The sequence below is a fragment of the Myotis nattereri genome (genome assembly GCF_964212035.1).
Source record: "Myotis nattereri genome assembly, chromosome: 2".
Lineage (NCBI taxonomy): Eukaryota > Metazoa > Chordata > Mammalia > Chiroptera > Vespertilionidae > Myotis > Myotis nattereri.
Window position 1 is genome coordinate 184,335,647 of NC_138076.1, and position 25,711 is coordinate 184,361,357.

Sequence of the window (25,711 nt, forward strand, 5' to 3'; positions counted from 1 at the left end):
ACTTAGTTAATGGGATTTCACTATGCATACAAGAGAGTGTATTGATAAGGGTAGTAGCTAAGAGCATGGCATCTCAAGCCTAACTTTTTGGTCATAACTTAGGAACAACAGCTGCCACCCAGTATCTATGATGAGCATGCATGTTGGCCATATTTTTGTATTGCTACATAATTTCTTTGATAATACAAGTACAGATCTCTGTGGCTTATATGCATCGACGTACTTTCTGTCTCTTTGCTCCTTCACCTATGTAGCCCTGACAGAAAGTTCTATTCTTTAAAACACTTTGATGTTTACCTTGTCTTCCAAACTAGGTATAAATAGCAAGATTGTCTATATTGACAGATAGCTCTAATAACTATCTATTTACAAATAAATGTATAACCAGTTCTCAGATGTTTCCATTTATCTTGTAAAGAAGCAAATATAGGTGAGGCAGGCATTAAAGGAGTCCAAGAACCTATTAGGATATAGCTACAAATCGAGGCACAGCACAAAATTATTTTTAAATCAGGGTTTGTCATAAAACCCTGACTTTTAAAGGAATTTTGTCATTCTTGTAAAAGAAGTTTACATCAGGCAGTTAGAATATAATGAATTCTATTTATAAACTTGAACATAATGTAGGGAAAATATTTTTATCACATAGTAACAGAAAATAAACTTAGATAATAGAAAAGTTTTGATTATGAAATTATGCTAAATAGTACACCTTTCATGAAGAATTTATATGAAAGGGCCTTTAAAGATTTTAAAAAGAAAGCTCCAAAAAAGCATTCATTTTCCTCTTATCTAGTAAAACTTCCCTTGACATCTGTTTATGTTTTGCTCTTGTAATTAACAAGGAATGAAACTTCTAAACTTCTGACACAGAGCCAACTATTTTGTAATGTCGTCTGAGAGTTCTTTACATATATGTGCACATCGTGATTTCTGATAAGAAAAATCAGAGGCTCTTAGATATGCTGTCTCCAAGCATTTAGAAGCTTAATTGGCTGTTGTTGTCTTAATGATAATTGTTTAAAACACCCTGGCATATTTGTATTATATTGTATTAGCATAGCCAATTCTAGTATTCATTTTTTATTCCCTTAATATATGTATAGACTGACTTGACATGTTTCTCTGTGTATGTATAAAGGGGAAGATTGGTTAGTCCAATATTTCCTAAAACCCTGACATCACATAGGCAAGGATGACTTCTTTCCAGCCTCATAGTTGATGTCAGAGACTTAGAAGAGAGACTGAACTAATAATGATGAAGGCATATGCTAATGGCAGGACCTTGTTTTAAAGTGGTAGTGATACAAGAGATCCATGCTAAAAACAACCAGAGGTAAACCTTTGATCTTGTACTATTCCTCCCATTCTTCAGCTATAGCCATCTTCCCCTTACCCTTTATATCCAAGCCTCTGCAAAGCCATCTATCTGCCAGTTACTTTTGAACCCATAGATTTAGTTTGCTTTCTCCTGCCTTGTCCTATTCTGGAAACGGCTTCTACAAGAAACCCAATGAACATTAATAACATCTTAATGTATACTCTTTCCTCCTTAACATAGTTATTATATTTGATGCAGCTAATCATTCCTTCCTTCTTTATTTTTTAAAACAAAATATTTATGAACTATATTTTACTTAAAATATCACTTATGCTCATTATAATTAGCAAAACAATGCAAAGACCTTCCTAATTGAGTAATTAATTTTTATAGTAATACAGATATTAAAGCTATTAATTTTTCTTTTGAAATATCCTTATCTGTTGCATTGGTATTTGTAATGGGTTATTTTTTTTTATTTCTATGTAAATAATTTATGATTCCCGTGTAGATACTCTCCTAGGTCTAGGAATCATTTTTAGTTTGCTATTTAGTCTAACTTGATAGGTTTATTATAAGAACATATAATTTGTTAAATGAATACTTTTTGGGATTTATTAATATTTTTATAATAGTAAAATACTTGATATATTCTTTGTAGGAGATGAAATTTTATTGAGTTTACTGATTGGGTTACTGAAGTCTTGTATCTTTATTATTTTTATATTATTTAATCTATTACATTCTAAAAATGTGTATTAAAATCTTCACTGTTATTATGTTTTCATTTGGGATTTTTAAAATCATTTTCTCCTTTTTGAAATTATTCTTTTGTCCCCCATGATGTACACTTTTAAAATTTTCTCCCTAACTTCCTGACTAAAGATTTTCCACTATAATGAGATGCATATGCTACCACAGAACACTGAGATCAGTGAATCACACTCTAAAAATAATAGAGCTTAAGGGAAGATTAGGGTTGGGAAAGCCACTTGCAACCCAGACAACTTTGTGAGCAGAGCACTAACAATATGACAGTAATCCTAATAAAAAACTTGAATGGTTAAAAGACACAAATAAATGCCACAGTACATGTAAAACCTTATAGTAGCACTGGTATCTTTATTCATTCTTTATTATTGCTTCCCTTAATTATGTTTTATCATTCTTTTTCTAACTTCTTTCATTGACTCTTTGCTTTATTATAATTATTTATTACTGAATATGTTTCTGAGTATAGCTTTTACAACATTTTATATGCTTTCATAAGTAGTATGATCATTTTAAAATATCTTAAATATTAAGTGACTTTTAAAATTCTTTCTTTTGTTCAATAATTAAAGAGTATTAGAAGTACTTCCTAATTTCTGTATTGATGAAATATTTGTTTTCTACCTTTTCTCTTTGAACACTTTGAACTACTTCAAAAGTGGTGGGTCGTTCTTAAGCCAGTTTTTATGCTATCACACTTTCATTAATATGTCTATATTAATGATTCCAAATTCATCACTGCTCATGTTACAAATCTCTACATACACTTGCCTATTAGACAACTTGCTTTGCATGTTTATTGGTCCATACATTCCTGCTGAAACTTACTGGCTTCCTCTCTCCAATTTGTTCATCTTCTTAAAATCTTATTTGTTCACACCACCATCCACTTAGGCACCGTGGGAATTATTCTCTACATCTCCATCACCATCACCCTCATTGTGAAACTCTATTAAAGTCCTGTCCATTTTAACAATTAATATTTTTGCAAATGTATTATTTCCTCCATGTTTCTGCTGCCAAATCTTAATTCAGGGTTTCATCATCCCTCACCTGGCCTATACCAATGCTTTGCTAACTGCTTTCTTTCCTTCCAAGTCTTTCCCCTCACCTCAAACCTGCACACTCCCTGTCAGCTCCATTATTCCCATTACTAACAGATTGAACTGTCTAAAACTTAAATCTGACTGTACCACTTACCTATTAAAATATTTCAACTTTTTGCAAGATTAGATTCTAGCTCTTTACATAGCATACAAAGCCCTTTATCCTATCTCATTACACTACTTGGAATTTTGAACATGTTATACTGTTTCATGCTTCTATGCATTTGCACATTCTGTTCCTTCATTTAAAGTGCTGTTCCACCACTTCCCTGATAAGTGGATTCCTTTTTATGTTTGTTTCCATTGCCAACCATACCTCTTCTGAAGTGAATTTCCCAAGTGTTTCTCTTTCCCTCTCAAACAAGTTACTTTCTTTTCTATACTGCTTATATACTAAAATATTTAAGTATTTGAGAAAATATAAATGTTTCATTGTCTGACATTGTCATTGCAAAAGGAATTGAGGGCTGTCTACCATGCAAATCTGTCCTGTCATGTTTCTGATCCACCTGAAGCTGTCTATTGTCTTCAGAACAAAGCCTCCTCTCCTTGCAATCACACTGCATTGTTTGTAGTACCCTTGAACTTATCTAGACCCTCTGCCTGGAACTGTCCTCCTCTCTCTTCCTCTGGGTAATAATTTCTCATTCTTAAAGTTTCCATTCAGAAGTCCAATTTTTTTACAAAGCTTCCTCTGTCACAGACTCTAGCTCTGTATGTGCTCACAGTCCCTTCACCTGGGTTGTAATTTTCTCTATACTATGACTATCTTCCATAAACTCCAAATTTTGTGATCACAGACCACAGACACCATATCTTGTCTTGTGTCTGTTGCATCCCAGAATCTAATACAGTGTCTGGACCAGCTAACACGTATGTATTCAATGAATTAAGGAAAACGGAGAAATCACTGCAAAGGTTAGGAAAGCTACCAAAAAGTAAACATACTTTTCACACACATTAGAGTTTATTTCCAGTGGATTGTTTTTACTTGCTATAGGTGTTAAAAATATTTCAGCAGGTCTTCCCTTTAGCTTTGGAGCAGTTATATATTTGCTTTTGTTCACATTTTAAAGTCTTGTTTAGCTGTGTTTATTCAGCCCTCCATGTTAAGGTAGATCCTTTCAGTAGAATTTTGTCCCCCAATATAATCTTCCTTATATGTTCTCTTGGCAACTACTCCTGTATTTTGTATTTTAAATCTCTGATTGCTAAAAGAGAGTTTTAAGGAGGAACTTGGAAACAAAATGAGAGACTATCTGGAGCATCAGCTGTAGACACTGACACTGTACCGCTCTCCGTAGACGGCGGGCGTCGCGGCACCTCCACCTCTTCATGCCGGCCGTGATGGGATTTGTGGCCACTACAACATCAATAGTATATTATCATAACATCGAGACATCAAATTTCCCTAAATTGCTTTTAGGTAAGTATGATCAAGTGCCCGCCTACCCCCCAAAATTGCTATTTGTTTTCCCTTTTTCTTATAGAAACTGCTATCAGCGTGGGTTGGGATTGGGAAGAAGTAAACGTGGGGAAAACGACAACGTTTCATTCTTCTGTAGTCTCCCCATAAAGGTGGAGGGGAAGATAAATTGAATTGCTTTAGGCTGTGAAAACATCATATCCCCAGGACCTCTGTTCTCCACTAAATACCCCTCATGAAATGTTCATGTGTGGCAGGAGGAAAGTGGAGGGGATGTGCTGGCCTTCTGGCTTGCAGAAGCTGTACTCTTGAGAATCAGAGCACTTGCAAGGAGCTATTGCACTGTATGGTCCCATGAAGCAGTCATCTCATCTAGTTCCACGTGTTTCTGCCTTTGGCTTGGAGTCCTGAGGCATTTTCAGAAGGTTCAAGGCTTTCATTGATATGGTGGGAGTGTCACGCTCTTCCTGGAATTTCTGCCAAGGCATCAGGGGGCACCTTGTGGCAGAGTATCCTTCATAGCATGCGGAAAACGATGTTGTCCTGCCTGGCCAGCATGGCTCACTGGTTGAGCCTTGACCTATGAACCAGGAGGTCATATTTCAATTCCTGGTCAGAGCAATGGGTCAGGGCAATGCCCACTGTGGGGTGGGTTGAGGGCTCCATCCCCACGGTGGGACGTGAGGAGGAAGCACAGCCCCTCATCATACCTAACATCTTTTCAGCTTCTCTTGCCTCCCTGTCCTGTAGAAATCAGAGGCTGTCTAAAATGTCCCTTACTTTTTCCTTAGGTTGAAATAACATAACTCATCCCAATTAGTTATATTCAGTCTTCTGACCCATCTTAGCATTCGCTGGTGTACACTTTCATAAACAGAGCTAAGAGGAAAGGATAGAGTATGAATAATGGACGGGCTTCAGGGACTTGTGAATCTCCTAAAATGATAGATAAGTTGTATGTGTTTGGGTGTGAATGAATGCTTACAGTTTTATAAGGTTCATAAATTTCATTTGATTGTATATGAAGAACATAACATTGACTGATAAAGAAATTAAGAAAAGTAATAATTAAACCACACATTTTAAATTTTAATGTAAATAAGATTTACATTAAAATTTAAAATGGATAAGAATATATTGATTATTTAATTTTATGGTGTATTGCATTATTTGATTGGGCAAAGGTAATCTAATAAAAATAAGTAGACAGGATAAATATTAATTTAGAAGGCTTATCAATGTCTGAATTACTAGAATGCTCTTTAGTACAAAATGACAGATATTATTACAGTAATTTTTTTATGAAGATGCCCCCCCAAAAGTGAAATTTCTGATGGCAATAGCAAAAATATACATAGCATTGGGAATTCGATACACTAGACATTAAGTTTCTGAAAAATTGATGATAAAAGAGTTATAAGATATAATTAGAAAGGAAAAGTGAATTTTAATAATATTTTGAAGGAAATGTGATCAGAATCTGACTGTAATTTTGATGTAGGTACTAGGCATAATTTGATCATATTTCTGGAAGAGGTAAAAAATAGCCTAACTTTCTCCTTAGTTTAGAAAAGAAATATTTGGACCTAGAAATATCACACTTATTTTAAGATCACAAAACTAGTAATTTTAACGGAATATTGTATTATAACCATACCAAACATAGTTGAAAGAAAGAATTATGCAAATACTCATATATCTACTACTTAGATTCTTCAATTTATATATATATTTTTATATTTTATCAAATATCTACATCTTTCTGTCCCTCTTCATTGATCAGCACATCTTATTTTTGGTGTATTTAAAGTAAGTTGCAAAAAAATAAATAAAGTTGCAGACATTAATATGTATCATCCCCTGATGATTTCAGCGTGCATATCATTAACTAGAGTTTAAACACTTGTTTAAAGTTCTTTTGGGGAGATAAAATTTGCACACTGAAGTACAGAAATCTTTATTTGCTAAATGCATAGATGCCTGTGTAAACCTATAATTATATAGAACATTGCCATCATCCATGAAAGTTTTCTGGTAATCCTTCCATTCAGTCCTCATTTTCATTTCCACGAAAGCAACACCTAATCAGATTTTTCCCCCTGCCATAGATTAGATTTGACTGCTCTAGAATTTCATATAAATTGAATCATATAGTTTAAACTCTTGTGTAAGACTTCTTTCTCTCAGCATGATTTTTTGAGGCTCATTCATATTGTAGTATCAATCAGTATTTTGTTCTTGTAACTGTGGGTATTCCACTGTATAAATATACCTCAGTTTTTCATATTCTTGTTGATGTATAGCTGGACCATTTCCGGTTTTGGCTATCATGTGGGGAAAAGGCAGCTATAAACATTCATGTGCAAGCCTTGTTGTGGATTTATTTCTCTTTGTTTTATTTCTCTTGGATATATACCTAAGAGTAAAATTGCTGGGTCATAGGGTAGGTAGGAAAATGTTTATATTTGTAAGAAGCCACAAGATCTTTTCCCAAAGTGGCTTATTTTACAGTTGCACTAACAGTGTGTGGGAATCCCAGTTGTTCACATGCTCTCCGTCATTTGATGATCTTAGTTTTGTAATTTAGCCATGCTGGTGGGTATGTACTAATAACACATTGTGGGTTTAATTTGCATTTCCCTAAGAACTAGTGATGTTCAGCACTTTTTGATGAGTTTACTGGCCATTTGTTATTTTTGTGAAGTGGCTATTCATATCTTTTGTTGAATTTTTATTTGGTTGTATTTTTATTGTTGAGTTGTAGGAGTACTTTGTATATACTAGATACTAGTATATCATCAGATACATGTTTTGAGAATATTTTCCTTCTAGTCTGTGGCATGAACACTCATTTACTTAATAAATATAGTGATCAGAAAATTTTAAGTTTTTAAATATTTTATTTTATTTTTTCCATCACCTTTATCCTATCTACATCCTCTTCCACCTCCAATAAAATTTTAATTTTGATGTACTATAATTCATCATTTTTCATGTATAATTATTGTTTCCTGTGTCTTAATAAATCTTTGCCTTCTCAGCATGTTTCCCTCATATTCTCCTTTGACAACAGATTTCTAGGAACATCTCTGCTTCCATCTCATATTTGCTACAAAATTCTGGCTGTGGTTGTGATGGTGTAGATCCCTATCCTTCTGACATGACTACTTGCAGCCTGGGTTTGCTCTGTAGGACTGTTATTATTCTCTGCGCTCGGGTTGTGTGTGGTGTTTTAAACCATTTTGAGTGAGAAGGGTCACTACTTGAATGCTGATTTGTAAAGCAGTAAACCTATGACATAGCTTATGGACTCCATAATAATTCCAAGGTAGCACTATTAGACATATCTCTGGGAGTTGCAAGGCACTTATCTATTGGTTAGGTTACACAAATAACTTGTGAATTCATCATATAAGCAAGGCTTCTTAAAAAACAAGACCAAAAGATAAAGTAAATTTTTAAGTCTACAGAATTACACAAGTTCTGAAGTGTATAGGCTATCCTTACCTATATGTCTCCTTATGTTTGTACATCTGTCACATATAATCAAAAGAGGAAGCACTAACATTTTAAAATCATTACCATACCTCACTAAAGCATACATGTTTTTTCAACAAATAAAATGATCTGGAAATAGAATATTTAAAATTGTCTTTGTTATTAAAAAGCATTATATGTATATTGAAATTTCAGTGAGGTTTTGAAAAATATCAGTGAAAGATTGAATCTGTTTCTTTTTCCTTTTCTCAGCCCTATTCCTGTATTGGGTAATGGCCTTTATTACAAAAACCATAAAATTGGTCAAGCATTGGCAGTCTGGTTGGGGACTATCAGATCTGCGTTTCTGCATCACAGGCATAATGGTCATCTTGAATGGACTCCTGATGGCTGTGGAGATCAATGTCATTCGGGTCAGAGTAGGTATCTAATGGTTTTTTGTTTAGTTTCTAGAATTCAGGACCCTAATATTAAAGATTGAAGTCAGCTAGAAATCATTTGTGTTTAAGAGGATGAAGAAATGTATGTCATCTATGTGTATAAATATAAAGTTGAACTAATCATTAAGTTTTAGACCATTAATGTTTCAGAAAACTCAATTTGACCCTGGGATCTATTTATTAATTCAAAAATATTGATTGGATGCCTGTTATGTGCTAAACACTATGATTAGTTCATATTATAGATGAAATTGTTTTCATTAGAAGTTTCAAAAGCTTCATCATCCATGATTGATTGAAAGCAAGCCTGTGTTAATGAAACTACTGTATTATCAGAAATTTCAAACTGAAAAGATCTAATCCAGCTTGTTCATTTCACTGATGCAAAAACTTTACTATAGAATTAACTCTTGCTATATATCCAAGTAACATGGTCAAGGCTCATATCTGGTCTATGATTACAAACCTATGGTACTTTCCAGAACCTAATGCTTCCAGTTATATTGTGACATACTAGTGACTGATTTTTTAATATTTATTTTCTACCAGTGCACTTTGAATTTGCACTGAATGGCAAGATACATGTTGCAATAATGTTAGTCAGGCCACAAATTAACAGAATGACAACAATGGTGTTGATAACCCATTTAAAAAAATCTAAACAATGTAAGTCATTTAGTTGACTTTCTCGAAGGATAACATGAATGATTAAATTTTAGCACTGTAATAACTATCTTTTATAGGGATAATTGATTTTTTAGAAGTGGCTCCAAATGGATTAAATATAAAACTCTGGAATTCAATTAGTTAATTGAGTCACAACCAAAGGGAAATATTTTAAAGAATATTTCAGAAATGGACGGACAAAAGTATGCAAATACAAATTTTGGCCTCTTGAAATGAAAATGTAGGAAAGGTTTAAATTTTATTTTTAACAAATAGAAAACGAATTGGGTTGTTATTTTGTGGAATGTTTCTTGCTACAGAGATATGTATTCTTCATGACTCCTCAGAAAGTAAAACCTCCTGAAGACCTCCAGGATCTTGGTGTGAGATTTCTTCAACCGTTTGTAAATTTACTGTCCAAAGCAACATACTGGTGGATGAACACACTTATCATATCTGCTCATAAAAAGCCTATTGATCTGAAGGCAATTGGAAAATTACCAATAGCAATGAGGGCGGTAACAAATTATGTTTGCCTGAAGGATGCATATGAAGAACAAAAGGTAACAGTATCTGTTTTTCACGATAATTGTGGGGAATAGACCTATTAAACATAAAGGCTCTAAGCATAAATAATACTTATGGTTAAGGAAGAATAGATTTGCTCTCTCTGTCTTCCCCAGTAGTTTTGAGTCATGTTAATTGGGCTGCTGAGGATCAACCAGAAATACAGGGTGGGGCAAAAGTAGGTTTACAGTTGTTAAGTTTGCAAAACACAGAGTTTATTCTTATATTATTATTTCGTAATTGTATTATTTTTCATACAAACAACTACAAACCTACTTTTGCCCCACTTGTATGTTGTGTCAGCTGCCCAGTCAATATATGAGCAGGGATAGAGAGAGCACTCTTTTTCTCTGGGACCAAGTGGAAGGTAAGAATTAAGTTCAATAATAATGTATGTCTAATCATTGTTACCATATAATCAATAATTCATGGACTTTTTGTTGTCTTTTATCAAGTATCTTGTCAATATTTGTTAGTTAAAGAGAAAATAGATTATATCCATTAATAACTAACTTTAGGAAACTAAAATTTTTTATTAACTAAAATTTGGATGCTGAATTTCAAACTTAGGAAAATAAATCAAATAAAGGGGCACTACTACTTATTCCATGCACTAAGCTATATATCAGCCAAAATTGGTTTCTTCAGGTACTTTCTTTGCATATTTATAATTGCTTTAAAAATATAAATGTAGGAATCTTGGATGTTTTTCAGTTTGTTTTCAACCTGCATACTCTCCACAGTGGTAAATGTATTTTATATTGCAATCATGTGCAAATTTTATTGTAATTAAAAATATGAGCATACACAACCAACATTGGAAGGGAATAGGATGTGGGGAATCAGAGTTTTTGGCTGTTTAAAATTAAGATAAACAAAGGATTATGGTAAATGATGAGAATGACCTCTGTTTTGTGTCAAACATGTGTATTATGAAATTAATATTTCAGGAAATGGTTACTACAAATAAACCCGAGTCATCTCTTTGATTTCACCTCTGGGAAAAGTATTGCATAATATTTTAAACTACTGTGCTAAAGTAAAGATTAACAATATAGCCTAAGCACAATTTACAGTTCTTTGTACTCTTATAACACAGATTAACTTGAATTTGGTGTGTTAATTAATTCTTTTCATAAAAAAACTTAAAAAAAGAAAAAAATTTTATTTATCTAACAGGAAATTGAATATGAAATACAATTGAACTCTATTGTGTTGAGTTAGCTTCTTTGCCACAGTGAAAAAACTTTATTCACCTTTACTCCAAGAGATAATTATGATTGTTCAGCTCTTAAAATATTTTCAACACACAACTATAGATCTATGAAACTATGAATTGGCTTAAGCATATATGCCATTTTTTATTTTGCATTTTTTTAAAGGAAGAACTAGAAAACACAAGTCTAACATAACTTTAAAAGTATCTACCATTCACAGAGATGGGAGGAGAAACAATTTGAAGTTGGGATCTTCTGTTTTGTTTAGCTTATAATAATTTGATAAGAGAATCTTTTATGATCTAGTAACTCCAGAAGCCTCGATTAGCCTGTCAGTAACCTTACCTTTATACATTATTATCTTCTTTTCATACAATGTTATTTGGTATATTCATGACAGAGCTACATTTTCCAAATCAAATCAAAGGGAATTAAAATAGATTTGGCCTTAAGAATTTTGGGTCATCCTTTGACAACTAAAAATAATACAATGTCATTTAAAAACTGTCCTGGTTACTCTTCATTTTCTCCATTACATTAAAATGCATTCAGTAGCATAGAATGCAAGAATACAGAATCATGCATATTATACTGAAAAGGACTCATTAACAGTTATTTATAAACATAAAAAAATGGGAAGAAATTTCCATAGTGGCAAAGATTAATTGATGCGCTAGTCATTTTATCTAAGTTCATCTATTTTTTTTTTTTCAGAAAAAAGTAGCAGATCATCCAAATCGGACTCCATCTATATGGCTGGCAATGTACAGAGCTTTTGGACGTCCAATTCTACTTAGTAGCACATTCCGTTACCTTGCTGACTTACTGGGTTTTGCTGGACCACTCTGTATTTCTGGAATAGTGCAGCGTGTGAATGAAACCCAGGATGAGACAACAGGAGTAAGTTCATGGTACTTTTGAAAGGAAACATTATTGGCGGGTTTCATTGTCATTGTTACTTTTTACTAATGCAGTTTTATAAGTAGTTCAAACAGGGTTATTTATAAAGAACTCAATGCTTTTTTAAAAAAGAAATCACTAATTTTTCTTGCGGAGCATATTGTGCATTTATGTATTAATTGAATGAATATGGTCAACAAAATCTTTTCTCAGATTCAGAGCCTATAAAATTTTAATAAGCATTTACTGTGAGCCAGAAACTATGCTTGGAAATTTCACATTAGTTATTTTAGTTGATCTTTATAACAATCCTTTAAAGAATTTTCATGCATGGGTGCATGCGAGGTGGTGGCTGAGTCACTTTTCTAGAGGCCTATGACCAATAACGTTAGTAATGTGATTTTCAGTATGTACATTTTCTTTTCTAATATATTAAAGCCACAATAATAAGGACACACCACATTATGATATTTTTATTAGATATTATATTATTATTTTGGAGGCTATATAGTATTAGATATTTGCTGTTATAAATTTATAAGCTTATATTTTCTGTTCTTAATAAACTCTGCATCATGAATTTCCTAGTTTCTTTCTAAGGGCAGAGTTTATTTCCCTAGATACACAGATGGAAATGCTAGTGCAGATGCATTGATTTTCCTTTTCTAGTCTCTCAGTCTAATTTCCTGTCATTTTTTCTTTACATTTTAATATTTATGCATTTTCAAATCCTGCAGTAAGTGCTGCCTTCTCAGGGAAGCCTTTTCTGATTATCTTAGTTGGAATTTGACTCTGCTTGTTACTCCCCTAACACAATGTCTACTTCACACTGGCTCTTGACATAGTGCTATTTATAATAAGGCCTATCATTTATGGATACCCTTATCTTCCTAGGTTTTAAGCTGTTATTTTCTTTTGTTAATCCTCACCTGGGGATATTTTTCCATTGATTTTTAGAGAAGTGGAAGGGAGGGGGAGAGGCAGAGAAAGAAACATCTATGTGAGATAAACACATCGATTGGTTGCCTTCCACATGTGCCCTGACTGGGTGGGGATCAAGCCTGCAACCAAGGTATGTGCCCTTGACCAGAATTGAACCTGCGACCCTTTAGTCCATGAGCAGATGCTCTATCCACTGAGTAAAACCGGCTAGGGCACGTCAGCTTTTTAAACAGAATGATTGTGAACAGTTCATGCTTGTGTCCACAATGCATAGTCCAGTTCCTTGCATATATTAATCCTCAATCATTATTGAAGTAGATATTTGCACTTTTGTGATGTTTTGTCCCTGCTAGCCTAATTACATGCATAGAATTTCACATAGAATTCCATCGTCCCTCTGCCTTACATATATTAGCCACATGTTTTTCTGAAAAGAAACAGAACTCACACATTTTATGTAGCCCCATGAAAAGTGGAAGGGCCCAAAAGTAGAATTTTAGTGGACTTAAAACATAAAAAATGAGGAGTGCTCACACTGACATGATGTACTTATTCGAGTATTACCTTTCCCTCACTTCTTTTTTTCTCTCTTATAATCCTCATCTGAGGACATGTTTTTATTAATTTGAGAGAGTGGAAGGGAGAGAGAGAGAGAGAGAGAGAGAGAGAGAGAGAGAGAGAGAGGAGAGAGAGAAAACAACCCATAGATAGGTTGCCTCCCGTACGCACCCCAACTGTGGATTGAACCCGCAAACCTGGGGTATGTGCCCTGACTAGGAATAGAACCCGCGACCTTTCAGTATACAGGACAATGCTCCAACAAACTAAGCCACACCTGCCAGGGCTTAGTTCTAACATACAGATTGTCAAATCCTATTGTTACAAACAAAAAACAATCAGTTTTGTATGATTACTAAGTCATATTCCTACTAAAATAATTATTTTCAAAAGTTGTGTTTTGTCACTGGAAGTGTCATATGGGGTGAAATCAGTAGCCAAGCTATATATTTTATATTTTATTATTTATTTCATTAATATAAGTTAAGGTAAATGAAAATCAGAAAAAGTCAATTCTGTAGAATTATTTTGAAACTAGAGGCCCAGTGCACAAAATTCATGCATGTGGGTGGGGGCCCCTCAGCCTGGCCTGCATCCTCTCCAATCTGGGATCCTTCGGGGGCTGTCCGACTGCCTCTCACAATCCAGGACTGCTGGCTCCTAACTGCTTGCCTGCCTACCTACCTGATCACCCCTAACCACTCTGCCTGCCTGCCTGATTGCCCCTAAATACCTCTGCCTGCCTGATCGCCCTTAACCACCTCTGCCTGCCTGATCACCCTTAACCACCTCTGACTGCCTGCCTGATCACCCCTAACTGCTCCCCCGCTGGCCTGATCAACCCTAACTGCCTCTGCCTCACTCTGCACTCGGGACCCAGGATTCCCCCTTCTCAGTTGCAGGCACCTGAGACCCAGGCTTCCCTCCCTCTGGCCAGCCAAGGGCACCTAAGACCCGGGCCGGCTTTGCTTGGGCTGGTTGCAGCCACAGGGGACTGTAGGCAGACGGCTTCACCTGGGCCGCAGGCACTTGGGACTGCGTGGCGGGCAGCTTGTCCCTCTCTTGGGCTATAGGCACAGCTGCTGGTGTCCAGGACCACAAGGTGTGTGGCTTGTCCCTCTCCCGGGCCACAGGTGCAGGCGCAGCCGCTGGCACTTGGTACGACGGGGTGGGCGGCTTGTCCCTCTCCCAGGCCACAGCCCAGCCATTTGTGCCCATGACCACAGGGCGGGCAGCTTGTCCCTCTCCCAGACCACAGCCTGGCTGGTCCCCATTCCTCTCTTGCTAGCTCATTTGTTGTTGGCTGGTCCCCATTCATCTCTCCCCAGTGTTGAGTGTCTAAGCCGTTACGGCGTGATGGCGTGAGGGTGTGATGAACATCTGCATATTATCTCTCTATTATATAGGACTAGAGACCTGGTGCACAAATTTGTGCATGGGTGGGATCAGCTCGATGAGGGACTGCAGGGGTTGGCTGGCCAGCCCTGTCCCCTGGTCAAACTACTGGTTGAAGAGATAATTTGCATATTAGCCTTTTATTATATAGGACTAGAGGCCCAGTGCACAAAATTCATGCAATGGAGGGGGGTGTCCCTCAGCCCAGCCTGCACCCTCTCCAATCTGGGACCCCTCGGGGGATGTCCAACCAACCAACAGGGATCAGTCCTAAACCAGCAGTCGGACATCCCTCTAACAATCCAGGACTGCTGGTTCCCAAATGCTCACCTGCTTGCCTGCCTGATTGCCCCTAACTGCTTCTGCCTGCCAACCTGATCACCCCCTAACCACTCCCCTGCAGCCTGATTAATGCCTAACTGATCCCCTGCTGGCCCAACCACCCCCAACTGCCCTCCCCTGCTGGCCTGGTCCCCCCCTAACTGCCCTCCCCTGCTGGCCCAGTCACCCCTAACTGCCCTCCCCTGCTGGCCCGGTTGCCCCCAATTGCCCTCCCCTGCCGGCCCGGTTGCCCCTAGCTGCCCTCCCTTGCTGGCCTGATTGCCGACAACTGCCCTCCCCTGCCGACCATCTTGTGGCAGCCATCTTTGACCACATGGGGGCAGCCATCTTGTGTGAGGGCGTGATGGTCAATTTACATATTACCTCTTTATTATATAGCAGAGGTCCTCAAACTTTTTAAACAGGGGGCCAGTTCACTGTCTCTCAGACATTCCACACATGCGCCCTGCGGGCCCGGAACGAGTCGGCTGCTAAGCAGGACAGGCAGCGGCGGCAAAAACACCTGGCGGGCTGGATAAATGTTTTCGGCGGGCCGCATGTGGCCCGCGGGCCGCAGTTTGATGACCCCTGCTATATAGGATAAGGATGCAGAAATTGTATTTTTGTTCCATTGGTCTTGCTGACCATCAGGTTTGTGTTTTTACTTCTAAGTTAGAGTCTCAGTTAACATCCATCTTCATTCGTTACTTCCCATTTTACCAAGGTAGAATACATCTTTTCAGCAAATGTCTTCAAATTTTTTAAAAATAAAAATGTATCTTTTTTTTTATAATCAGACATTTCCAGCTATCATAGTGATCCATTTGAGATCTTATGCATTGAGCTGATTTATATTTGTTTTTGTGGATGAGAAGAAAACCCCACATTGTCTTTTGAGACTCATTTCACTAATGTATTATAAGGATTTTGAATTTTTATATTAAAAAAAATCATTTAATAAATGCAAACTGTAGAACTGGTATATGAAAAGACCCATTTTAATTTATGTCTTTTTTCTTTTAGGACAAGTATTTAAAACCCGTCTCATCAAAGGAATTTCTTGAAAATGCTTATGTTCTAGCAGTCCTTCTTTTCTTGGCCCTTATTCTGCAAAGGACATTTTTGCAGGCTTCCTACTATGTAACCATAGAGACTGGCATTAACCTCCGTGGAGCTCTGCTGGTACGTACAAGCTTCGAATGATCTTTGGTTCTTTAAAATGCCACATACCATCCAGTGACAGGAAGGGTACTGGTTTCAGTTTTCTTTTGCATGTCATTTTCACTTTGATGTTGTAATATCAACACTTCTAGGACCTACTTAATAAAAGAAACTAGAGCTAATTAATCAACCCATTGAGTTAAAAATAACTTTTATAATAATATATAAAAAAGATATTTTGAAATTTTACATTTACTGATCTATGCTTCTACCTGTTCTAGTCCTTATGTTTAAATTTGAATATATGTTTTGATTATATCACTAGAAAAAATAAGTTTGTCTTTAGTTGAAGTTTGTCTTTAGTTGAGGACTAAAAGTAACTATAATAAAATGAAAATAATAGTTGATTTAAGATGGCATTATAGGGTTTTATTTTCCCTTAAAATTTTTTTAAATGTTATGTTTAAATAAAAAAAAAAAAGCATAATGTTGAGTACTAAATGTAGAGCTTCACGTACATTTTCTTTCTTTTTTTTTTTCTTCAGGCCATGATATACAATAAAATCCTTAGGCTCTCTACATCTAATTTATCCATGGGTGAGATGACCCTGGGACAGATCAATAACTTGGTTGCCATTGAAACCAATCAACTCATGTGGTTCTTGTTCCTGTGTCCCAATCTATGGGCTATGCCTGTTCAGGTAGATCAATATAAGTAAGATTCTCATTTGCAGAGGAAGTAAAACAAAACAAGTGTAAGATACTAATCTCAGCAGAGGATAAACTTTTTGAATGTGCTAATGTTATACCTTTCTTCTAGGAAGGAAGCCGAGACTCAGAAATGCTATGCCATAGGTTAAGAAAAAGGGGTTTGGAATTATATTGCTTAAGTTCAAATATCTGCCAAAGCCCCATTTTTGCACAAGTGTTTAACACCTCAAAATACTAGTTTTCTTAACTGTAAAATGTGAATGATAATAGCATCTGCCATGTACAGTTGTTGGAATTGTCAAGACTAAGTTAAAATGTGTAAAGCATTTAGCACAGTGCCTAACATTTTATGGGCCCTCAGTAACAGCTCTTACTGCATAATTTTATGCAAATCACAGAGCCAGGGCTTGATCCCTTTCATTTTGACAAACTCTCTTACAGCATTTCTAAACTAGAACAATTACTTAAGTTCATTGTGTAGTTTCAATAGCTGGTGTGTTATAAAATGTCAAAATGTAAAAGGTAGTCAGAATACCAACAAGCATAGGACTATTTAGCTATTTCCGATGGAAAACAGTGTTTGGCACAAAGCATTTTAGTAAAGATACAGGGGTGCTTTGGGGGTAAAAATGGCAAAAAAAAATGTATTCCGTTTTTTTCTTCTATGTGATACTGAATATTTTTAATTATCTCAAGTTTGTATCCTGTAGACAGAGCTTAAACTACAGATCTTACTCAATGCAGTCTGTCATCTATGTCCCTCTGTACCTCCATTTTATTAAAGTACATAAAATTACAAAGGAGATAGGGTAGTTTTTATATTCATTGTTTGATTTTTTATTTTTAATGGGAATCCAAGTAAAATAAAAGTGTACATCATACATGCCCAGTGCTTGGCACAAAGTAAGATTTAAAATATGCTTTGTCTCATCTCATCAAGATGTATTTATACATAGGTCAACTGCCTACGTGGCATAATTCAGTGCACTAAAAATTCCAGGCTGCCTCTGAAATTTTTGTTTTGATTGGAATTCCCAAAGAGCCTAATTGGTCAGGCAGTGAGCATGTTCCATTGCTTCTAGAAGGCCACAATAAGCTGTTATCATTGGCATACAGGATGGGTTAAATGCTTTAACTGCGTGCATACAGTCCATTAGTTGGACATTTTGAACTGTGATAAACTGAAGTACTGGGAAAAAAATATTTTCAAGAAAAAATAAGGAAGAAGAGGAAAGTGACACACCAGAGAGAATAGGCTAAGTGGGTCTGCTCTGGTTTTTGGGAAATAAACTTTAAAAGGGCCATGAGATAAGATGGGGCACCAACTTTAGCATCTTCAGTTTTAGTTGGGCCTGGCTTCTTTTCATTAAATTACTCACATTTTATGATGCTACCCCCTACTTTCCTGCCTCCCCACCTTGGAAAGCTAGTGCATTCCCAAGAGACTCTGGGATATCAAATTTATGGTGAGTGACAACACTTTTGAGAAAAGTTTCAATGTTCTTTTAAAAAATTGAAGACTGCTTTAGAAGGCCAGAAGCATCATGGGACCGCTACGCAACTGCATGCAATAAATTGGTTTGACACCGGTTGTACAGATCACCATACTAAAAATAAAGCCCTACTACTTAGCTTTCCCCAAATAAATCATAGTAAAACCCATTGTCACAGTCGAGTTGACTTCCAAATAAACTAAATATAATAATTAAGAAATAGTATATTTTCACTTAAAAAGATGTCCTTTCATGCAGTGGTCCCCATGCCCCCATTCATTTCCCCTTTTCGTTGTGTTTCTTTCCTAGATCATAATGGGAGTGATTCTGCTCTATAATTTACTTGGATTAAGCGCATTGGTTGGTGCAGCTGTCATTGTGCTCCTTGCGCCAATTCAGTACTTCATTGCTACAAAGTTGGCAGAGGCTCAAAAGAGCACTCTTGTAAGTAACCTCTTTTGGAAACTTCATTAGGAAAATCTAACACTGTGTTATTTTTAAAATACAGGAAATGAATGCATACCACTCAGGATTTTTTGGAAATCATTGTATTTCATTTCAATTCTTCACGTATTTTCTGTATTACAAAATAATTTTTAAAAGTGGATTGAAGTTTAAGACCTGATGGTTTTAGACTTAAAATACCAGAATCACAGCTCCTGATGTTTTTAAGTGCCACGAGGTGATGAGGCTTTAGCTCTTCTCCTAGATCAGTTGCCTAGAGAATACACTTAAGTGTATTTTGAGGCCATTGGAGGTCAATCATTGATGTGGGAGAAATGGAGCAAGAAACAAGTAAAGGGTTGGTCTAGTGCTTCTGAAATTCAGTTTCCATAGGGTTGAATCAAACCATGTGATGCTCTATGGAGTTACACTGACATGTTTCAGTGGCAGCTGCTCTGGCTGAATATGTTTGTGGTCCACTTAGCAAGCAAGAGAAAGCCAAAGTATTGACTCTTTCTGGCTTCCATTTGCCATGAAATCATTTTATTTCAGTAAGAATTGGCTTCTTTTAAAGAAATATTTGCAAATAATAAAATTGTTGACAGCATGTTTAGAAATAAAGTTTGATTAAATATGAGCAAGACTGTCTATCTGTAAATCAGGCATAAAATGTAGGGATGATGCCACTGATGGAATTGTTTCCCAAGTTGTGTTTCTACAGTGACTAGCAAGTTGCATGTCACACAAGTGATTTTTATCACTTGTTTTTCTGCTGCTCCTGATGAGGTTACGCATTATTTTTGTCTGAGCGGTCCGCCCTCTTTACTTCAGGACATGAATACAGAAAGATGTGGAAGAGGGCACAAAGAGGAGACATGACCATCCTCAAACATCTCTCACTTAGCCTTTCATACTCTGTTCATGCACTCACTCACAGTCATTGGATAGGCATGTAAGACCCCCAAAGAGACAAAAAGGTGAATAAAAACCAGCCTATTTGCTGCTTTTGCTTCCTTCCAGCTACCTTTTGCCACTTTACAAACCCTTTGATAGTTCACAGATCATTGTGCCTTACAAAGTCATTGTAAGTCAATATTTGATGGTAGAGGAGGTTGAAACCTCCTTTGAGGTTTTTGTATCTGCTGCAAATTTCTCTACAGTTAGTCCAAGTTGTTAGTAACCAGTAAGTCTAATTTAGGCCTTCAACAGGAGCGTATGAAGAAATATGTAGAAATCTCTTGAAGTTAAAGATAATATGCTTGGTTTCAATCACTGTATTATGAAGACACAATGTGAACACACACAATACTGTACCCTCACATTCTCGAATGAGAAGCAAACTAACTTTTCTTACATTCATTGTTTCTCTTAAGTGTGAGTCAGGGTGCTGAGAGGATAATGAAATGACTTAGATATTAAAAGGAAGCCATTAGAAGCCTCTTTATCACTTTCATAAATTTATGTATATATTATCAGTAGACATTCAAGAAAATCATGTCAAAGTTAAGAAGCTGCTTTTATTTAAACCAAACCAAAAGGTATATAAAAGCTTTTAGGTGGAAAGAAATTTGAGGTCATCTCATTCAACTCTTCATTTTAAAATTGGAGTCTGAAGCACAGAGAGTTTACTTCTCCCAGGTACTTCACAGCCATAAGTAGTGGGAGATCGAAGCAACAATCAAAATCTCTGTAATCCCTGACCATGGCATGGATGGCTTCTCTGATTCACTTGAGCATAGCTTGCATTTTTGCTTTTTGTTTGTTTGTTGTGTTCTTTTGTTTTATAGGATTATTCCACTGAGAGACTGAAGAAAACAAATGAAATATTGAAAGGCATCAAACTTCTTAAATTGTACGCCTGGGAGCACATCTTTTGCAAAAGTGTAGAAGAAACAAGAATGAAAGAACTATCCAGTCTCAAAACCTTTGCCCTTTATACATCACTCTCTAGTAAGTTGCTGTTGTACAACGTGGTCGATTTTATTTAGGTTGTGATCATTGAGACATTCTAGTCATCAGAGGAAGCCCATTTATTTTCTATATATGTACTGTCCAATAGCCACTGACCACATAAGGCAATTTAAATTAAAGAGTAGGGAGAGCACAGGCTTACAGTCAAGTAGACCTGAATTCGATTCTTTTTTTAAAAATATATTTTATTGATTTTTTACAGAAAGGAAGGGAGAGGGATAGAGAGTTAGAAACATCGGATGAGAGAGAAACATGGATCAGCTGCCTCCTGCACACTCCCCACTGGGGATGTGCCTGCAACCAAGGTACATGCCCCTGACTGGAATCGAACCTGGGACACCCCAGTCCACAGGCTGATGCTCTATCCACTGAGCCAAACCAGCTAGGGCTGAATTCGATTCTTTACAAGTTATGGGCCTTTGCCTTGTTACTTTACACCTGAAATCCTCCATCTGTAAAATGAGGATGGTGTTGGTAGTAGTAAAAGTCATTGAAACCCTCTTATCAGTTACATTGGGATGGATTGTATTTTCAGTAAAAATTTATGTATATGAATTCATTTGACTGTATTTATTATTGTTTTCTTATTCACAAAGATCTTTTAAAAATTACCTATGATTGTCTTGCCTGTCTCTTTGGAGCTTATGGTACTATATTTTCTTAAAGATTATATTTGAAATGCCATTTTTGAAAATTGAGGAGGAAAAAAGTCAACATTTTCAAGTGAAAGAAGCCAAACTATATCAACAATATATCTTTTTCAATACATTTTCAAGAACTTTTAAATATAGAATACTTTCATTCTCAACTCTAATTTTTAAAAAATAATTGTTACAAAATATTGTTGTTTTTGTGAAGGAGTGACACTGAGTACTCTCAAGAATAATGAGTTTATGTTAGTACAATTCTTATGAACTTAGCCAAAATACTCCCACTAATATTCGATTTGGTTTGTGTGTCAGCTTTGCTCATCTCTATTGTTCCCAAGGATTTTAACATCTTAAAGTTTGGGAGTTTTATATATGGTTTCCTCTTGAATTCTAAACTATTTTTTAAAGATTATAAGTACTTCTTTTGTGAAATGGATTTAGAGGAAATATTTGGTATATGTAGCTCATTTATTCTAGCCCAAATGCTTTAGAAAGGAAATGGGAATGAGATTTGTCTTCCAGCTGTGTACTGCTACTAATATGATATCAAAATTCTAGAAGGTAGAATGATTGATTATCCACTTACATACTATATAATAAAGAGGTAATATGCAAATTAACCCTCACCCCCTCACAAGATGACTGCATATGACCAGGCTGGCACGGGGTTTAGTGAGGGACGACCAAATGACTGAACAAGCAGGCTGTGTGGGGCAACCAGGTCGGCAGGGGTGTTAGTGAGAGATGACCAAACGACTGAGCAGCAGGCTGCGGGGCGGGGGCGGGGGGGAAACTAGGCTGGCAGGGGGGTTAGTGAGGGATGACCAAACGACTGGACAAGCAGGCTGAGTGGGGTGACCAGGCTGGCGGGGGGGCCATGAGGGGCAACCAGGCTGGCAGGGGGGCAGTTGGGAGCGATTAGGCTGGCAGGGGGGCAGTTAGGGGTGACGAGGCAGGCAGGCAGGTGAGCGATTAGGAGCCAGCGGTCCAGGACTGTGAGAGAGATGTCTGACTGCCGGTTTAGACCCTAAACCGGCAGTCAGACATCCCCCGAGGGGTCCTGGATTGAAGAGGGTGCAGGCTGGACTGAGGGCCCCCCTCCATGAATGAATTTCATGCACTGGGCCTCTAGTGTATAATAGTACACTAAACTGGTAGCCCCCACAATACCTTCCTCTCTGCAGTGGACTGAAATTCTCATAGGAGCATGGATGCAGCCAGAAATAGTAATCAGGATGATGATGAAACTATTACCACCACCACCACCACTACCACCATCACCACTACTACTAGTAATAATAGCAACAACAAAAATATATTCAGACACTCAACCAATTATTTCCATACATGGCTTTGCATATATCATCTCATTTAATCATCACAACAGCCAAAGATTTAGATTCCATTATTAACTCCAATTTATAAGTTTAAAGGTTGTGTTGAATAGAGCTTAGGTAACTTGAACTTTCTCCAAATCATCTAGCTACTAAAAAGCAGAGGTGGGTTGTTAACCCAATTTGTCTCCAGGCATGAGATTTGAGTTGGTTTTTGAAAGTCAGATATAAAAAGAGAGGGGACAGAAGAGATCATAATAGAAGAGAAAAATAAGAAGTCATGTAGGTAAAAATGTATGATGATGCATTCATGATAGGGAGTAGGAATTCATGAGTCAGTGGTGGAAAGTTCCAGTTAGACCACTTCCAAGTTTTATGATTTGGTTAAGTACTATGTTCTGGGTGGTTAAGAGCTTGAACTAAGTCATGTGTGGACCTGCAAAAGCACAAGCTAATTCTGTGTACAGTGGTAAGGATGGTTCATGAGATCAGGTCATGAGAGCCAATGATAATTTTTGGGTGGACACTCTCCTGAGTGCCAAGAATACTAGGTTCTAGTTCGCGCTCTGCCATTGCCTGTTTCTAACAACAATTGATTTAATCTTTTGGTCCTCAGTCCTTAAAATGCTATAGTTTATAGAAAATATAATTATAAATCATTAACTTGGCTTCTTATTTTTATTACTACTTCCAAATGCTAGTATTTAAGCCTAAGACATGAATTTCCCTAGTTTTAGTTATGTATATCATGCTTATCAAATGATAGTACAATATATTCCTGAAGAGATATTTAAACAAGCAGGGAGTCTAGGATATGAAGTTAATTTAAGCAAAAGGTCTATGAGTGAAAATTAATATCACTGCTGGAGAACTTGGAGTGATGTCAAATTCTTGTTTTTAATCTGTATAATAACCCAATTTTCACATATTTATGTTAGTTTTGGAGAACAAACAAAATATTGTTTGTAAATATTACCACATTTATTAAATTCTAATAATTTGCATCATTAAAGGATTATTTTTATGAATTTTTCTGTTTGTAATATTTCACAAAAAATAAATTTTCAATAAAAAAAGAAAACATTTTCTGGTTAAGAGTAATGTGTAGGAACTCATACAACTGCAAACAAGGAAATACCAATTGGAAAATGTTTGTGGACTCCAGACAAGATGTTATTTAATGAATTTTTCCTTTTTGTCTTCAAGGAAAGTTAAAGTGATAAATAGATTATTAATTAAGCTTACTGAAAATGTTTCACAGTTCAATGAATCTAATGTGTTTTATTTCTTTCCACAGTCTTCATGAATGCAGCAATTCCTATAGCAGCTGTTCTTGCTGTAAGACACTTTTTCTTCCTTTTAAACATGGAGCAAAGTCAGTGTTTAGAAATGATTTATAAACAAGAATGTGTGGGTGGGAGTTAATATTACCTCACCTATACCAGTTATTTTCTTTGCCGTCTCCATTGCAATAGTTGTAATCCAAGGTTTCTCAACTGTAGCACTAATGACATTTCGACTCACATCATTCTTTGTTGTAAGGGCCCATTTAAGGATGTTTAGCAGCATTCGTGGCTTCCATCTAATTGCCATTAGGATCCTCCACACCCAAGTCCTGACAATCAAAAATATCCCGGGACATTGCCAAATGAGCTCTGGGAGCAATTTTATCATTATGAGAACTAACTGTTCTGACCTCCCTGAGCTGGTTTCTGGACATTCTTATAACAGGATGGTGTTAGTTCAACAACCAGAAAATGTCAAATAGTTACATTATATTTCAAACTTAAATTACAAACCCGGGAGCTAGGATCCTATTTAGAAATGTAAGTGTGCCTACATTGGACACTAATGTTGGCAGTTTTAGTAAAAGTCCACAATAAGGACCTGAAAATCTTGGGATGTTCTCTTCTTTTCCTAGAAAATCTAGTATTGGTTGCAAAGATCCTGGATGGTTGTTAAGAGCCCTGGTGTCTCCTCACTGTTCTTCTCCCAACTCAGTAATTTAACAGAAGTCAGTTATCTAATCTGTAAACAGAATCGGTTTTACCCTTCTCACAGGGTTGCTGTTAGAATGAATGAAAGCCATTAGTGTTCTACCAATAACAACTATTATTTTTCTTAAGGAGTAATTTGGATGAAGTAATTGTTTTCATAGTTGCAATAGACATACTGACATAGAAGAATAGGTTAGGTTTGTGAAACTGAATGTAAGCATTTGTGGAATCTTCTTCAGCTTTCTCTAAAGAAATCCCTTCTTTCACAGACATTTGTGACCCACGCGTACACCAGCAAGAAGCTTCTACAACCTGCAGAGGCCTTTGCTTCGCTGTCTCTCTTTCATATCCTGGTCACTCCATTGTTCCTGCTCTCCACAGTGGTCAGATTTGCAGTGAAAGCCATCATAAGGTATGCATTGCAATGTCTGGAATTCGTTGCTTGGTTATAAAAAAAATATACACTCATGGTAGTAAATTTGAGATAGTATAAATACAATAGTAAAATCACTGTCCAGAGATAGCTATTGTCAAAATTTTGATATGCTACCTTTCAGTACTTAATATAAAAATAATGATTCCAACCCTGGCCAGTGTGGCTCAGGTGGTTGGGCATCGTCCCGTGCACCGAAAGGTTGCTGGTTTGATTCCCTGTTAAGGCACATGCCAAGCTCGATCCCCAATAGGGGGCATGCAGGAGGCAGCCAATTGATATGTTGCTCTCACTTTGATGTGTCTCTTTCTCTCTCCCCGTCTCCCTTCCTCTCTGTCTAAAAATCAATGTAAAAATCTTTTTTTTATTTTTAAAATATTTATTTATTA

The 25,711-nt window shown here is 36.5% G+C and overlaps 1 protein-coding gene across 1 annotated transcript in view; it reads left to right on the forward strand.

Annotated features, from left to right (window-relative positions):
- The window catches only part of ABCC9 (ATP binding cassette subfamily C member 9), a 116,070-nt gene that overhangs the window by 12,581 nt on the left and 77,778 nt on the right, over positions 1-25,711 (forward strand). Inside the window, exons 6-15 of the mRNA XM_081082744.1 lie at positions 4,503-4,624; positions 8,375-8,541; positions 9,549-9,791; positions 11,727-11,912; positions 16,152-16,310; positions 16,835-16,990; positions 18,803-18,937; positions 20,725-20,887; positions 24,190-24,230; positions 25,159-25,301. Coding sequence (XP_080938870.1) covers positions 4,503-4,624; positions 8,375-8,541; positions 9,549-9,791; positions 11,727-11,912; positions 16,152-16,310; positions 16,835-16,990; positions 18,803-18,937; positions 20,725-20,887; positions 24,190-24,230; positions 25,159-25,301 — 1,515 coding nt within the window. The remainder of the gene's footprint in view (positions 1-4,502; positions 4,625-8,374; positions 8,542-9,548; positions 9,792-11,726; positions 11,913-16,151; positions 16,311-16,834; positions 16,991-18,802; positions 18,938-20,724; positions 20,888-24,189; positions 24,231-25,158; positions 25,302-25,711) is intronic.